The sequence below is a fragment of the Trachurus japonicus genome, chromosome 8, assembly GCF_045865225.1.
Source record: "Trachurus japonicus isolate A0001 chromosome 8, Traja_1.0".
NCBI classification, from domain to species: Eukaryota; Metazoa; Chordata; class Actinopteri; order Carangiformes; family Carangidae; genus Trachurus; species Trachurus japonicus.
In genome coordinates, this window is record NC_140914.1 from 3119023 (window position 1) to 3135850 (window position 16828).

At 44.1% G+C, this 16828-nt stretch overlaps 1 protein-coding gene across 1 annotated transcript in view; it reads left to right on the top strand.

Moving 5' to 3' along the window:
- LOC146982330 (uncharacterized) overlaps positions 1–16828 on the top strand; it is a 420172-nt gene that overhangs the window by 310786 nt on the left and 92558 nt on the right. Inside the window, exon 13 of the mRNA XM_085785572.1 lies at positions 10347–10520. Within this exon, the coding sequence (XP_085641698.1) occupies positions 10347–10520 (174 nt within the window). The remainder of the gene's footprint in view (positions 1–10346; positions 10521–16828) is intronic.

The following is a 16828-nucleotide window of genomic DNA, read 5'->3' on the forward strand; positions in this document are numbered from 1 at the left end:
CGCTCGACTGCAGCTTCTTCAAAATGCAGCTGCTCGAGTTTTAACAAGGAAAAGGAAGTATGATCACATGACACCCGTTCTTAGGTCCTTACACTGGCTCCCTGTAAGTTTTAGAATTGATTTTAAAATTTTAACCTTGGTTTTTAAGGCCCTGCATGATCTGGCACCTGAGTATTTGTCAGACATGCTTTTATATTATGAGCCAGGTAGACCCCTTAGGTCATCATCAGCAGGCCTTCTGACTGTTCCCAGGGTCAGCACGAAAATTGGTGAGGCTGCCTTTAGTCATCATGCTCCAAGATTATGGAACAGCCTCCCCTTGCACATCAGATGCGCCCCAACATTAATATCTTTTAAGAAAACCCTGAAAACGTTCCTTTTTAGCTGTGCCTTTCAGTAGTCTAGTATTATGCTTTTATTGCTTTTAACTGTGTTTTTATTCTATTTTATACTATTTTTACTTTTTATTTTTTAATTATTTATTGATTTTTATTGTTGTTTACTGTTTTTACTGTACTATTTTTATTTTTATTTTCTAATTAATTTTTAATTTTTGGTGGCCCATTATTACAAGTTGTTATTGTTTAATTGCCCTGTGGTATGCTCTGTAAAGCACATTGCGCTTCCACACGGAATGAAATGTGCTATATAAATAAAGTTTGCTTGCTTGCTTGCTATCATAGGAACATATAGTTATTTACACCATGTATTTATCCCATGCAGCCGCGCCTCCTCTCCTCCTGCTGCGCTCTGGGAGTGGACAATATGACGGAGAGACGGTGGTGATTAAATATAGAGAAGGAATTTTGATTTTGAATTTTAAGTTAGATTCTAAGAAGATGTTTCTGAAACACCAGTCCGATGCAAAATAAGGGCGCTGTTGAATTAAATCACCGTGGCAACATGGATCTAACGCATACGGGTTGAAATTAAATGTGTGACGGCCGATAATAAAAACATAATCGTTCTTCTCAATCATCATTTCCTGAGTCTGACTTCAGTTCACCACCACACCGTCTGTGTCGCCAATTCCCCTTTTCCTCCAAACCATGCATACGCATGGCTCAGAGTTTGCTTAGAGCTGCGCACATTCTCCCGTCAAGTCTGTTTTTTATAGATCACAACCTTGGCGTGAAAAGTCACATACACCACTTTCAGCCCTGTTTTGTGCGTACGCAACGGTTATAAATGAGACCCCTGGTGTTTACATGAGCCACTGCATTTATTCATAACAGACGTTTTCCAGCTGAGTGGCACGGACAAGCGTTCATAACGGGCCGGTCCGACCAGAACAACCTGGCAGGACGAAGCTGGTTCGGGCCTAAACTATATAAATATGACTCGGCTCATTTTTCTTCTTTGGTTTGGTAGTTGTTCATTGTTTTGACTCTTTCATTCAAACATCTGAAGTGAAGAAACGTCTCTAGCTACACATTCACATTGACACAGAGCAGAAAGAACAGAACCAGACAACATTCAGTTTCACCGTTTACATGATGTCATTTTACTTTCTATCGGAGAATTTTCTTTCGGTTTGGACTCTAAACCAATTCTAATCTGAATATTTGGCTCCATGTAAACACACCGTATGATGCTGCTGTGTTGCTTACATACAGTATTTGACTACAGTGTGTTTAAATCGTGTCTATCCTATGCTCTAGTGTGCGCTGGAAGTTTTTTGAATTTCTATTGTGAATAAAAACATGTTTGTGTTTGCAGAGGTCAGAACCACAGACTAAGAGCAGAGTCTCCAGGATCCATCTGTCTGTCCATGAAGAGTGACCGGTCCAACGATGAACCTCCTAACTTCAGTCTTGAACCTAGACCTGGATCCACCTGTCTGTCTATGAAGAGTGACCGGTCCAACGATCAACCTCCTAACTTCAGTCTTGGACCTAGACCTGGACCTGGACCTGGATCCATCTGTCTGTCTATGAAGAGTGACCGGTCCAACGATCAACCTCCTAACTTCAGTCTTGGACCTAGACCTGGACCTGGACCTGGATCCATCTGTCTGTCCATGAAGAGTGACCGGTCCAACGATGAACCTCCTAACTTCAGTCTTGAACCTAGACCTGGATCCACCTGTCTGTCCATGAAGAGTGACCGGTCCAACGATGAACCTCCTAACTTCAGTCTTGAACCTAGACCTGGATCCACCTGTCTGTCTATGAAGAGTGACCGGTCCAACGATCAACCTCCTAACTTCAGTCTTGAACCTAGACCTGGATCCATCTGTCTGTCTATGAAGAGTGACCGGTCCAACGATCAACCTCCTAACTTCAGTCTTGGACCTGGACCTAGACCTGGATCCACCTGTCTGTCCATGAAGAGTGACCGGTCCAACGATCAACCTCCTAACTTCAGACCTGAACCTGGACCTGGACCTGGATCTTCAGAGTCACGGTAAGAGATGTTTTCTGCTGTAAACTGACCTGAAGATGATTCAGTCATTAGACTCATGTGAAGGAAACAGAGAGAAACCAGGAACCAGATCCATCAGACTCTGAAGGTTCACAACAAACCTCAGAGACAGAAACATCAGACTGATTATTAGATCTTCTCATCTATAAGCATGACCGGAGAGTAGACTGGAGAATGCATGAGCTTTTAATAGCACTTTTGTGATAGTCAGGGAAAATGGGCTCACTCTGCTGAGGACTGCACAACAACAACAGAACAAAACTATGCAGTAAAACCCCTGACCTATGCCTAGAGCTCCCCCTAGTGGACCACCCCCAAACCCTCTTATAAAGCTCAACTAAATACATAACACTGATGAAGCACAGCGTCCTCATGTTCCTGTGTCATCAGCCTCAGTCAGTGGGAACGTTGCTGCACCAATACCAGCCCTGTCTCCACCTCCACAGTTTCCATAGATACATTACATCCACAATCAGCTGATCTCATGTCAACACCTGTGTGAGCTCCACCTGTCTGTAGAGCTGTCAGTGGACAGAAGGACAGAGAGGAGACACAGTGTCTCCATGTTGGAGGAGACACTTTAATGATCCACACATCTCAATCATTTCACACATTTGGAGTAAAAACCAGACGAGACGACGCAGAACTGAAGAGACTCAAACTAACGGGGAGTTTGTTTTAGAGTCCAGATTTAAGGTCAACAGATGAACAGAGACAGAAACCAGACCAGTTCAGGACCAGGGGCCTGTAGCTACTACGAAGCAGGATTTGAGCTTAGCGAGGTAACTTCAGGGTTAACCCTGGTTTTTCCGTACTATGAAGGTGGTTCACTTCTTACCGGGATACATCTCCGTGGCAACTTATACTGAACGGCTAACCTGGTCCGGAGCAGGTTATGTTCCAGATTCAGATCAGCAGGTAGAAAAGCCCCGCCTCCTGACCAATCATTTTCTTGGAAAATGACATCACCGTAGTGGGACAGTGAGCGCACGGCACAGCTCGATCAGCTGACAGAGGTTTGTCAGTTCTTCCAATGAGGGACTGACAACTCCCCCCCCCACACACAGAGGGATCGATATAGATATAGATAGATAGGCATAAAACGCATCTCTCTTAGAGATGTTCATCTAAAAACTAAAAGTACGGGGGTCTGATCCTCTCACGATCAGCGCTACAAGTTTTTTTCTTTTTTTTTGACATTAGTGCATGTGCAATATTCACACACCTACTCTCTGCATCAAATACACACCACAAAATTAAATGTGAGCAACGGGCCAGTTTAGAGGAATATAATGTGATTCCTACAGAGCCATCAGCCATCCGATAATGATCGAGCAGTGATTAGTGTGAATGCTTCCGGTTCGGCCATTTTCTGCCTTTCTTCAGCATTTAACTAGTCCTTCATACTTTGTGCTATTTCAACAATTCAAATATCAAAATGTTCAGCCTTTTCGGGACAGGTGTGCTATGTCTTTTCTCTTTTCAACTATTCATACTTTTTGCAATATTCAACTATTTCTGATTTTTTTTTCCCCATAGAGAATGCATTGGAACAGTCTTGAAACTCTTCAAATCTTCTTACTTCTTTCAGCCTTTAAAGCATCCACATACTTTCAGCTAGAGACTTCATTCAAATTCTGAGCTGTAGACAAACTTCTAATGTATTCATCCTGTATTTACAACTTTTTCATAGCTTGTACCGTTTTTGAGATAAATCCTTTAAAAGCACATGAGGATTTCTGACAAATTTCACACTTTTCAATGAGTGTGTATGGGGTTGGGTCAGAGTGGGTGACGTCATCGTAGAGTGCAGGAGATCCAAAAAAGCGACTGGAACTTTTCTTCTGAAACTGCCAGCAAAGCTACAAATGACACTCTACACTCATGATTTTGGAAACAGTTTGTAGCCACGCTTGTCTTCTGTCTCACAATGCCGTCAAAAATGCACAGAGACTCAGAGAATAATTTTAAATATTTTTTAAATGCAGCCTGGGTGCTCTCTCTCTGCCATTCAGCCCAATGCATTTTTTTTCACAGCAGAGTAGCAGGAGCTCAACTTTTTAATTCACTGTAATGGGCATTATACTTTGTTTGATTTCATCAAAAAATAGTCACAAGTCACAAAAAGGTCCTCTACTTACTTGTTGTGGCTCATTTATACTATTTTCTGCTTTTTTTAAGCATCATTGAAAAATCTCACATTCATCAAAGTCTCAACTTCTCTTCTCATAACTCTGTCTGTAGTCCAGTGGGTAAGGTGGCTGCTTGCCAACCCCACGGTCACTGGTTCGAACCCAAGGGGAGCACTCTTTTTAAGTTATGTTGAATTCTGCTCCCCTCCCCCACCCTCAATTGGTTACAGGTGTTCGTTAAGAGACGCATTAATTCCTAGTGCCACAGTTTGCAGCACATCATCACATTACAATGGCAACATGCTTATGTCTGTGCTCTCTGTGGCAAAGCGGCAGAGTAAAGGTTTAGTGATCATGAGGTTGTGGGTTTGATTCCTGGTTCAAATCTTGCCTCAACAACAATTATAGTGAATTATTTTCCCAGTCGTCCTCTGTTGACTTCTGATAACTTGCTTCATGTTGAAACTGCTGCTCTCAGCCTGAAATTCACAGAAATTTTCATTCTAAGTCATTCAAGCTTGACTCTCAAGCTTTCTTGGTGTTGACACACTGTGTTTCCAACAGGTGCAGCTTTGGGCTCGTTAACTTCAGAGTGAGACAGAGTGCAGCTCATAAGCAGACAACAGTCTCTGTAACTGTGTGTATACTGGGGCTTTGAGGCAGAGTGGAAGTCTACTGACCATGAGGTTGTGGGTTCGATTCCTACCTCAGTCTAATATTTGTATGGTGATCACTGCTTGCACTGTTTGCTAATTCTGCAACAGTGTTCAGCTGCTTTCAGCATTCACACCATTTCCATTCTTGGAAATGCTTTTTCTAGTTTTATTTAATTTTAATCCCATGAACTGCATTGTCGCAGTCAGTAATTCTCTGTAGCACTTTCTGCACTTTGCTGTAGCGACTGTGTTTCTTTCAGTTCTTCATGTTGTCGCTGAATTATGGTCTGCTCCTCGTTAGTGAAACACTCCGCTCTGCTGCTGCAGCTGCTGTCAGACCTGTCCATGTCTGTGATTGGTCAGATGACGCTAACTCCGCCCGTTTCATGTGAACCTGCTCTGGGAAACCCAGGGTTGACTTACCGAGTTGATAACCACCGTCGTGTGACCGCTTAGCGCGATCGCGATTGTCCAGTTAAATGAAGCCGGATAACTGAAAGATACTCTGAGTATGTCGAACCTGCTTCGTAGTATAGGCCCCTGGTCTTCATTCAGCTCGTCTCTCTACACTCGTCTTCCTCTACCTTCTCTCTCTCTGCTCCTCTGCTTCCTGAAGCTCCGCCCCCTTGAGGTGGTTAAGCAATCAGAGCTCAGATGTGAAGCTGTGACATGTTGTTGATCCAGAAATGTCTTGACAGGAGGAAGAGGAGTGGTGTCTCTGACGTCCTGAAGGATCATGGACAAAGACCCAGCACCAGAGGTGAGCTGCAGACGGCCAATCAGAGCAGCTGTGGACAAAGTGAGAGTGAACATCTGTCTGCTGATGTGGTCATTAGTGAAACCAGGACCTGTTGTTTTCTCCAGAGTCATTGTTCCATCACACAGCACTGACATTTAAGATGATGATTCAAACCTTCTCTTTGTTGTCTGTAGTTTTTCTGTAGCTGATGAAAATAATCTGATCAGATTGTCAGACTCTCTGTCTTCAGTCTGACTCTGTCTCTTCTCTCTCAGCAGATCGTGGTCTGCAGGAGGTTTTAGATCAACATAAGATCAGTCTGAGGAGCAGATGTGAACGAGTGACTGAAGGAACTGAGGGAACAGGAAGTGGAACCCTCCTCAACAGGATCTACACTGAGCTCTACATCACAGAGGGACAGAGTGAAGAGGTTAATACCCAACATGAGGTGAGACAGTTGGAGACAACGTCCAAGAAGAAGACCCTCCAGGACACTCCAATCAAGTGCAACGACATCTTTAAAGACTTACCTGTCCAACAGAGAGAGGACGTCTCTACGGTCTCACCTGTCCAACGGAGAGAGGACGTCTCTACGGTCTCACCTGTCCAACGGAGAGAGGACGTCTCTACGGTCTCACCTGTCCACCAGAGAGAGGACGTCTCTACGGTCTCACCTGTCCAACAGAGAGAGGATGTCTCTACGGTCTCACCTGTCCAACAGAGAGAGGACGTCTCTACGGTCTCACCTGTCCAACAGAGACCCATCAGAGTGGTTCTGACCAACGGCGTCGCTGGCGTTGGAAAAACCTTCTCGGTGCAGAAGTTCACTCTGGACTGGGCCGAGGGCTTGGAGAACCAAGATGTCAGTCTGCTGGTTCTGCTTTCGTTCAGGGAGCTGAACCTGATCAGAGATCAGCGGTTGAGTCTTCTCAGGCTGCTCCATGTTTTCCATCCAACATTACAGAAGGTCACAGCAGAGCAGCTGGCTGTCTGTAAACTTCTCTTCATCTTTGACGGCCTGGATGAAAGCCGACTGTCACTGGACTTCAACAACAGGGAGGTTGTGTCTGATGTCACACAGACGTCATCAGTCAACGTGCTGCTGACAAACCTCATCCAGGGGAATCTGCTTCCCTCGGCTCTGGTCTGGATCACCTCCAGACCCGCAGCAGCCAATCAGATCCCTCCTACATGTGTCGACAGGGTAACAGAGGTCCGAGGCTTCACTGACACCCAGATGGAGGAGTACTTCAGGAGGAGGTCCAGTGATGAAGATCTGTCCAGAAGAATCATCTCACACATCAAGACGTCCAGGAGCCTCCACATCATGTGTCAAGTCCCAGTCTTCTGCTGGATCAGTGCTACAGTTCTGGAGCACATGTTGACCACAGACCAGGGAGGAGAGCTGCCCAAGACCACGACTGACCTGTTCTCACACTTCCTGCTGGTCCAGACAAAGAGGAAGAAGAACAAGTACGGTGAAGGACATGAGACGAGTCCACAGGAGCTGACGGAGGCCGACAGGGAAGTTCTTCTGAAGCTGGGGAGGCTGGCGTTTGAACAGCTGGAGGAAGGAAACATCATGTTCTACCAAGAAGACCTGGAGCAGTGTGGTCTGGATGTCACAGAGGCCTTGGTGAACTCAGGACTCTGTACTGAGATCTTCAAAAGAGAGAGTGTGATCTTCCAGAAAACAGTCTACTGCTTTGTTCATCTGAGTGTTCAGGAGTTTCTGGCTGCAGTCTACATGTTCCACTGTTTCACCAACAGCAACACACAGGTCCTGGAGAACTTCCTGGGAGAATACTACAAAGAGAGAGAGACAAATGCAATGCGTCGCTTTTACAGACTAAATGTGGGAGGTCAGCAAAAGATCAAAAACAGTCCTCTAACCCTGGTTGACTTCCTGCAGAGCGCCATGCAGAAATCACTCCTCAGTAGAAACGGTCACCTGGACCTGTTTGTTCGCTTCCTTCATGGCCTCTCTCTGGAGTCCAACCAGAGGCTGTTAGGAGGTCTGCTGGGTCAGACAGACAACAGTCCAGAAACCATCCAGAGAACCATCAACAACCTCAAGGAGATGAAGAGTGATAAAATCTCTCCTGACAGAAGCATCAACATCTTCCACTGTCTGACGGAGATGAAGGACCAGTCAGTTCATCAGGAGATCCAACAGTTCCTGGAGTCAGAGAACAGATCAGAGAAGGAACTCTCTGTGATCCAGTGTTCAGCTCTGGCCTACATGCTGCAGATGTCAGAGCAGGTTCTGGATGAGTTGGACGTGAACAAGTACAAGACATCAGATCAGGGACGACTGAGACTGATCGCAGCTGTGAGGAACTGCAGGAAGGCTGAGTGAGTCCAGACATGATCAATAACACACACACACACACACACACACACACACACACACACACACACACACACACACACACACACACACACACACACAGTTAAAGGATTCTCATTAGTCTCAGACATCTGATAATGGGTTTTTCCAGCCCAGCCCTGATGAGGATTATTGTTTCATGTCCAACACAAAGAGAGAAGATGAACTGAACCAGAGTGTGAAGAGCACATGTTGATCACATGATGACATGTTGTGTGTGTTTAGTACAAATTGTCTGATTTTACTCTCACACATTTTGTTTCTTCTCTAATCACAGACTTGTTAATTGTTGGCTCTCAGAGATTCACTATGAAGTCGTTGCCTCAGCTCTGAAGTCCAGCCCCTCCCACCTGACACACCTGAACCTGAGAGGAAACGACCTGAAGGATTCATCAGTGAAGCTTCTGTGTGCTGGACTGGAGAGTCCAAACTGTAGACTGGAGACTCTGAGGTGAGTTCACTGACTGGAGCTGTTGTAGTTGTTTGAAGCTTCAGCTTCTCATTGGTTCATACATGTCAGGATTTGTGTGTGAGGATTTTTCTCAAGAAGCTGAAGAGAGAAAACAGTTGAGATGAGTCCAGAGAGAAGAAGGTGAGAGCAGTCGTAGTGTTTGTGATTCAGAGCAGCAGAGAACGAGCTCAGCTTCTACAACTGTTGTTTTCAACTCAGACACTTGTTGTCGAAGCAACGTGCAGCACTGATCTGAGAGCAGATGTTGAGTTGTGGTCAGAAACACAGCAGCTGGTGGATGTTGTGGAGCTGACAGAACCATGGGAGGAAGCATGAGAGGAAGCAGCTGAGATCCACAGAGCTGGCAGCAGAGGCAGAGGAGGCTGGAAAGCTGCGCTCCAGTGGAGGCTGGCTGTAGGGAGCTGTTGGCAGCTAAAGTCTGCTCCCTGGTAGCTCAACTGGCTGGGAGAGGCTGGAGTGTGAAGCAGGAAGTGAAGAGCACGGCACACACTGCAGCCACTTCCTGTCAATGACTGTGAATGCTGAGAATCAAGGTGAGACAGGTGAGAGCAGAGCTGCTAGTGTTGGTCTTGTTGCTGCTGACATGAAGCAGCTGCAGAGGCTCAGCTGGTTTGTTTGGAGGCTCACCAAGATGGGCTGAAGGTTGTTGCTTCATGTGGCGGCTCAGGCTCAGAGTGTTGACTCAGTGCTTGGCTGAGGGCAGGAGTCAGAAGCAGCTCAAAGTGACAGCTGAGCTTCTTGAACGTGGGCTTGTGTGAGCTGTTGAACACAGTCAGTGTGTTAGCAGAGCAGAGCAGCAGCACAGAAGCTGAGTGATGAGCTGCTGTGGATGGGCTCGCCACAAACAACCTGCTTCACACACTTTCAAAACGCCCACGGAGAAAAGCTGACCACGTCGTTCTGAAGTTTGTCACAACTTGATGTTGCTGTCAAACAGCCCTGAACTCTGGAGCCGTGTTTGTCGGCCATTGAAGCGGCGTATCGCTACGCACACGCGCACTATGACGCACACTGTATGAGTGCAGATGAGCTGTTGGAGTGAGAAGGAGCTCAGTGACAGAGTCTCTGAGAAATGTGGCTGCACAACATGAGTTTGTATGGATGGAGCCACAGGTGGAGCTGACAGGTGAAGAGGCGGAGTCACTGCGTCTGTGTTGAAGCAGCAGCAGCTTCTCATGAATATTAATGAGCTGTTTTCTCTCTGTCACTGTTTAACCTGCTTCCTGTTGCTTCAGCTGTTGGACTTTGATTTTCTAAACTTGTTCTTTCTGAAGCTTCTTCAGCTCTGAACAGATGATGAGACACTGAACGCTGTCAACAAGGAGCTTTGTCCTCAACTCACTGCTTTTATTCTTTATTCAGATTGAAGAGCTGCAGGTTGTTGTGTAGAAGGCCACATGATGAAGATCCACAAGAACACAAGGACAAAGTCCCTCTATTGATTATTGATCAGGACACGTCTGATTATTGATCAGGATTCATCTGATTATTAATCAGTTATCAATGAATTAATCTTCTTTTATTCTTTATTCAGATTGGAGCGCTGCAGGTTGTCAGAGATCAGCTGTTCTTCTCTGGTCTCAGCTCTGAAGTCCAACCCCTCCCACCTGAGACACCTGGACCTGGGTGGAAACGACCTGCAGGATTCAGGAGTGAAGGATCTGAGTGGTTTTCTGGAGAGTCCAGACTGTAGACTGGAGACTCTGAGGTCAGTTCACTGACTGTTGTATCTGATCCACCTACAGTGGATTAAAGTGAATTTATAAAAATATACTTTCTTCTGAAAACATTAAATTGAAATAGATTTTTTTCCGTTTCTATATTTAGATTTTAATGCATCTTGAGCAGGACATGTCCTAAAAACAAAAAACTCTTCTTCTAAATAATCTGTGACAAATGATGTAAAATAGGGCTGTTTTCGACTAAGGATTTTCATAGTCGAATCTGATTCGTCAGATTTTGCCGTAGTCGACTGATCGTCGAACCTTTTTTTTTTTTTTTTTTAGATAGCAGCAAATTTGCGACTTTTTCCCGTTTCAAACAAAAGAGCTAAAACACCCCAAAAAATATGGTAGGTGTAAAACAAATACCTTTATTTATTTTCCACGCTTTGGATGATTTTTAGTAGCCATTGTGAGCCAGGGTATGCGTTTATGTTACGTTGCCCTGGACAACGCTCCTTTTGCTCGGACTGTGAGTCATCCCTCATCCCTCAACGTGGTGAAGGATAGCGGTGGTCGTGGACACAGAGAAACCGGGTAAAACATGTAGTATCAAAACAAACGGAGGTCAGAAGGACTCGACAATCCGTACATTACGTTAATCAATCCTGTAACACACACAGTGTGACCGCGGCACCGGCAGAGAGACAGACAGGCTGGACGAGATTACAGCTGTGACTCCCGACACTGATGGTGCGTTCATGACAACTCGGAAGTCGGAAAAAAAAACAAGTTCCTCTTCTGAAAAACTCTGACATGTCAAACTTTAGGATGTGTTAGGGACTAATTCATCTGTCTAACCATCAGAACTATTGACACTTGAAACGGTAAACACAGCTGATCCATCGAAAAAAAAAAATCACCGCTGGAGTTAATTTATTTTCCGTGATTGAAAGCAGGTTCTTGAATGTAACTCGGTCAAAGTCAGATGTAACCTCACAATGTTTTGCTGTTCTGTCAGGTCATGCATGATAAATGTTGACAAAGTTAGACTGTCAGACTTCCTTGATTTTAAACTTTGGCGGCTCTGCCTCTCGTCTTTTTGCCACTCAGTGAGTGTTCTGCAGTGACTTCTGAGTACCGTGACTTTGACGGTCCTACTGCTCACCTCCGCTCATTTGAAAAAAAAAAAAAAAAACCTCCGCTCATTTGATTGTGCAACTGCAGTGGGTGATTTATTAATACGTAAGCTAAGACTACCATTTAAACGCACACATAATTTTGAACTCTTTATTAACAGAAAGTAGGCAGATTTTGTATCAAAATAGGCTTTGTATAACGAAAAAAGACATTCTATGTAACAATTTATGCTCAGCAGCCGTGGGCACCCCCATATAGTCAGAATGGTATGGTCTTGGTTAGATTCGACTACGAGGTTCATAGTCGAATCAGACCTCTCCGAATCGAATCGTCGAATAGTCGACTTTTGGAGGTCAGCCCTAATGTAAAATGAGTCCAGAAACACAGAGTTGTATTAATTCCTCATTTGAGTCCAGATTTATTTTCCTCTTTATTCAGATTTTTATCAAAAATCAAAGTTACACCACTGGACACTGGGTTTCATCACGTCATTGACCCCTGTGCTGTTAGTTTATTGATTTAACCCTGATACAAGTTGATCAATAAAGTTATTGATAATAATAACAGAGAAGAATAAAAATACAAAGTTAGTGACATGAAATGGTACAAATATAAATCTGTCTAAAAGAGTCAGAATCTCTAAATCAGAGTTGTAGTCAGTGTTTAGTCCAACAGGTATTGATCAGATATTGACTGTATATTGACAGACTGAGCTGAGGTCAGCAGCAGCTGATGAATCTGTGCTGACATGTGGATGATGTGTGTAGAAGGCCACATGATGAAGATCCACAAGAACACAAGGACAAAGTCCCTCTATTGATTATTGATCAGGACACATCTGATTATTGATCAGGACACATCTGATCAGTTATCAATGGATTCATCTTCTTCTTTTATTCTTTATTCAGATTGAGGAGCTGCAGTTTGTCAGAGATCAGCTGTTCTTCTCTGCTCTCAGCTCTGAAGTCCAACCCCTCCCACCTGAGACACCTGGACCAGAGTGGAAACTACCTGCAGGATTCAGTCGTGAAGGATCTGAGTGGTTTTCTGGAGAGTCCAGACTGTAGACTGGAGACTCTGATGTGAGTTCACTGACTGTTACTGTTGTAGATTTTAGATCTTTGATCCACAACTGAACCTGATAGATCTTCACTCAGAACTTGAATCATTGACTTTGATTGAATTGATTAATGACATTTGACATAGTGGTTGTTGAATATTTGCAGTTGTTGTTGTGTGAGAATGATTCTTCAGTTTCAGCTCATTTCACTCAGTGGTCATGAATAATGTCTGTTCACTTCAGTTCAACCTTCACACACACTCGTATTTCTCTCAGTCAGACGACTCATGTTTTCTAGAAACTCTGGAGAAAATGTCCAGTATCAGCTCATCAACTCACTTCATCTCTATCACAACAATGTGCACAAGATCCTCACAACTCATGTTTGGACAAAGACACTGAAATTCACCTGTTGAAGATAAAACTCTTCTTTCTGATCATCAATGAATTTATCTTCTTCTTTTATTCTTTATTCAGATTGCAGGGCTGCAGGTTGTCAGAGATCAGCTGTTCTTCTCTGGTCTCAGCTCTGAAGTCCAACCCCTCCCACCTGAGAGAACTGGACCTGATCTACAACAACCTGAAGTCTTCAGACGTGAAGGATCTGGATGATCTAGTGAAGAGTCCAGACTGTAGACTGGAGACTGTGAGGTCAGTAGGGGGGCGGAGTCAGTCTGTGCTGCTTTCAGCACTATTGGACTAAAGTCAGTGAGACAATAACACAATAACAGAGACAACAGTCAGCCAATCAGAGCAGAGAGAGACAACAGTCAGCCAATCAGAGCAGAGAGAGAGACAACAGTCAGCCAATCAGAGCAGAGAGAGACAACAGTCAGCCAATCAGGGCAGAGAGAGACAACAGTCAGCCAATCAGAGCAGAGAGAGACAACAGTCAGCCAATCAGAGCAGAGAGAGAGACAACAGTCAGCCAATCAGAGCAGAGAGAGAGACAACAGTCAGCCAATCAGAGCAGAGAGACAACAGTCAGCCAATCAGAGCAGAGAGAGAGACAACAGTCAGCCAATCAGAGCAGAGAGAGAGACAACAGTCAGCCAATCAGAGCAGAGAGACAACAGTCAGCCAATCAGAGCAGAGAGAGAGACAACAGTCAGCCAATCAGAGCAGAGAGACAACAGTCAGCCAACCAATCAGAACAGAGATAGAGACAACAGTCAGCCAATCAGAGCAGAGAGAGAGAGACAACAGTCAGCCAATCAGAACAGAGAGAGAGACAACAGTCAGCCAATCAGAGCAGAGAGAGAGAGACAACAGTCAGCCAATCAGAGCAGAGAGAGACAACAGTCAGCCAATCAGAGCAGAGAGAGAGTCAACAGTCAGCCAATCAGAGCAGAGAGAGGCAACAGTCAGCCAATCAGAGTAGAGAGACAACAGTCAGCCAATCAGAGCAGAGAGAGACGACAGTCAGCCAATCAGAGCAGAGAGAGACAACAGTCAGCCAATCAGAGCAGAGAGAGACGACAGTCAGCCAATCAGAGCAGAGAGAGAGACAACAGTCAGCCAATCAGAGCAGAGAGAGACAAGAGTCAGCCAATCAGAGTAGAGAGAGAGACAACAGTCAGCCAATCAGAGCAGAGAGAGACGATCACTGATCCATCACCTCTGTCCTCTGCTTCTCTTCACAGCTGGAGATCCTGAACCTCCCTCACTGACCTGAGAGCAGCTCCACTGTCTCTCTCAGAGTCCAGTCCACCATCCTCCCTGTGTGTTCTGGACCTGACAGAGATCATCACTGTCTCTGGACTCATCTGATCCTCTACACACTCTCTGCTCCTCCTCCTCCTCCTCTTCCTCCTCTTCCTCCTCCTCCTCCTCCTCCTCCTCTTCCTCCTCCTCTTCCTCCTGTTTTCTTCTTCAACCATTCTGATTAATCAGCTCCATCTTGTGGTGTGGTGAAGAACTGCAGCTCATTTCCACATTATTCAGTGTTCCTTTACCATGATGGAGTTTGGGGCCTGTTGTTCGAAAGGGATTAAGCCGGGATATGTTGGTTATCCTGGCCTAATTTAGCCTCAAATCGGTTGTTCGAAAGCTGGATACCTTTATCCTGGTCAAGTTACTATGGTGATTTATTCTCTGCAGCTAGCCTGCTCCAGACCAGGCTAACAGCCAGGCTTAGTTGATTCTGTTGTCTTTATCTGTCAAGTCAGCAGTCACTCTGATCAGAAATCAATGTGTTTCATCCATGTTCTAATGTACATATTGGCCTGAATTATAAACAATTAAAATGCATTAACACAAAACAAGAAGCCCATAGAGTGGATGAATGCAACATTGAGCCCCAAACCCTTTCAGATCATGGCCCAGTGGTTATGTCATTATGTATGGACCAAAATAAGACTCGGAAACTATGGAGATTAAATGTGTCACTTTTAAATAACCTGGAGGTGGTTCAAGATATAAAAAACAAATTTAAAAATTTTCTTGACATAAATGATAATAATGAAGTCTCCCCTTCCACCTTGTGGGACACAGCGAAAGCAGTGTTAAGGGGCAAAATTATATCATTATCCTCTAAATTGAAAAAGGAACGCGAAAAAGATCAAAGGTTATTAGAAGAACAAATTAAGAAATTAGAGACGGAACACAAAAAAAACAAATAAGGACACTATTTTCATAGAACTAAGTAAATGTAGACAGCAATTAAATGATTTATTAACATACAAAGCAGAGGGGGCCTTACGCTTCACTAATCAAAAGTATTACGAACAAGGGAATAAAGCAAGTAGGCTGCTCGCTTTCCAATTAAGAAAAGCACAAGCAAGCCGAACGATACAAAAAGTTACTTGCCCAAACTCAAAAAAATTGGTGTCTCATCCCAAAGAAATAGCCAACGCCTTTTCTAATTATTATGAACAACTTTATGATTCAACAACCTCCCCCAATAAATCAGAAAAAATTAAACAACTTCTCCAACAAATTAACCTTACCAAACTGGACCAAAATGAATCTAAAGCTATGATGGAAACTATCACTGAAGAAGAAATAAAAAACACTATTAAAAAGCTCAAAAATAACAAATCGCCAGGCCCGGACGGGTTTCCCGGGGAGTTTTATAAATGTTTTCAAGCCGAGATAATTCCCCTTCTACATAGAGTATATAACTATGCGCTGAATGCGAGAGACCCACCTAGAACATGGGGAGAAGCGGTTATCTCGGTCATACACAAAGAAGGGAAAGATCCCACACATTGTGCCTCATATAGGCCAATAAGTTTGTTATGCAATGACGTTAAGATATTGAGCGCTATAATAGCAAAAAGACTCCAGAAGATCATCAACAAGTTGATTAACCCAGATCAGACCGGCTTTATACCTGGAAGACTGGGAATAAACAACATTAGGCGCACGCTTAACGTAATATCAACTGCCCAATCACAGTCTCACCCATCAATGCTTCTCGGGCTTGATGCCGAGAAGGCATTTGATCGGGTGGACTGGCTATTTCTGGAGCATGTCCTAAGTAAAATGGGATTTGATGAAACATTTATTGAGTGGTTCGAAGTCCTATATAAAAACCCCACTTCCAGAGTCCGTGTCAACGGTCATATCTCAGATAGTTTTCCATTAAAAAGAGGAACACGTCAAGGTTGCTGCCTGTCCCCAATTTTGTTCGCTATAAGTATTGAACCCTTAGCAGAACTAATTAGAAGTAACCCATTAATTCTTGGTATATCAGACAAGACAAAGGATCACAAATTATCATTATACGCGGATGATGTCATTTTGTACATTAGAGATCCCAGCACTTCTATACCTGAACTTTTAAAAGTTTTGAAAGACTTTGGTGTGGCCTCAGGCTATAAAGTCAACGAATCGAAATCTGAAGCCTTGATGTTAAATGGGTGCTGGCCATCAGAACTATCTGATAAGGTCAAATTTAACTGGTCACCTCAGGGATTTCGATACTTGGGAATAATTATTTCCCCGGATGCATCTCAACTGTACAATTTGAATTATGCGAAATTAATAGAACAGATACAAAAAGACCTGGAAAGATGGGAATTATTGCCACTATCCTTCTTTGGTAGGATTGAGACAGTTAGAACAAACATTCTGCCCAGACTGTTATACTTGTTTCTGTCTCTTCCTATTTGGATTTCAGCAGCTAAATTCAAAAAGTTACAAAAAATGATT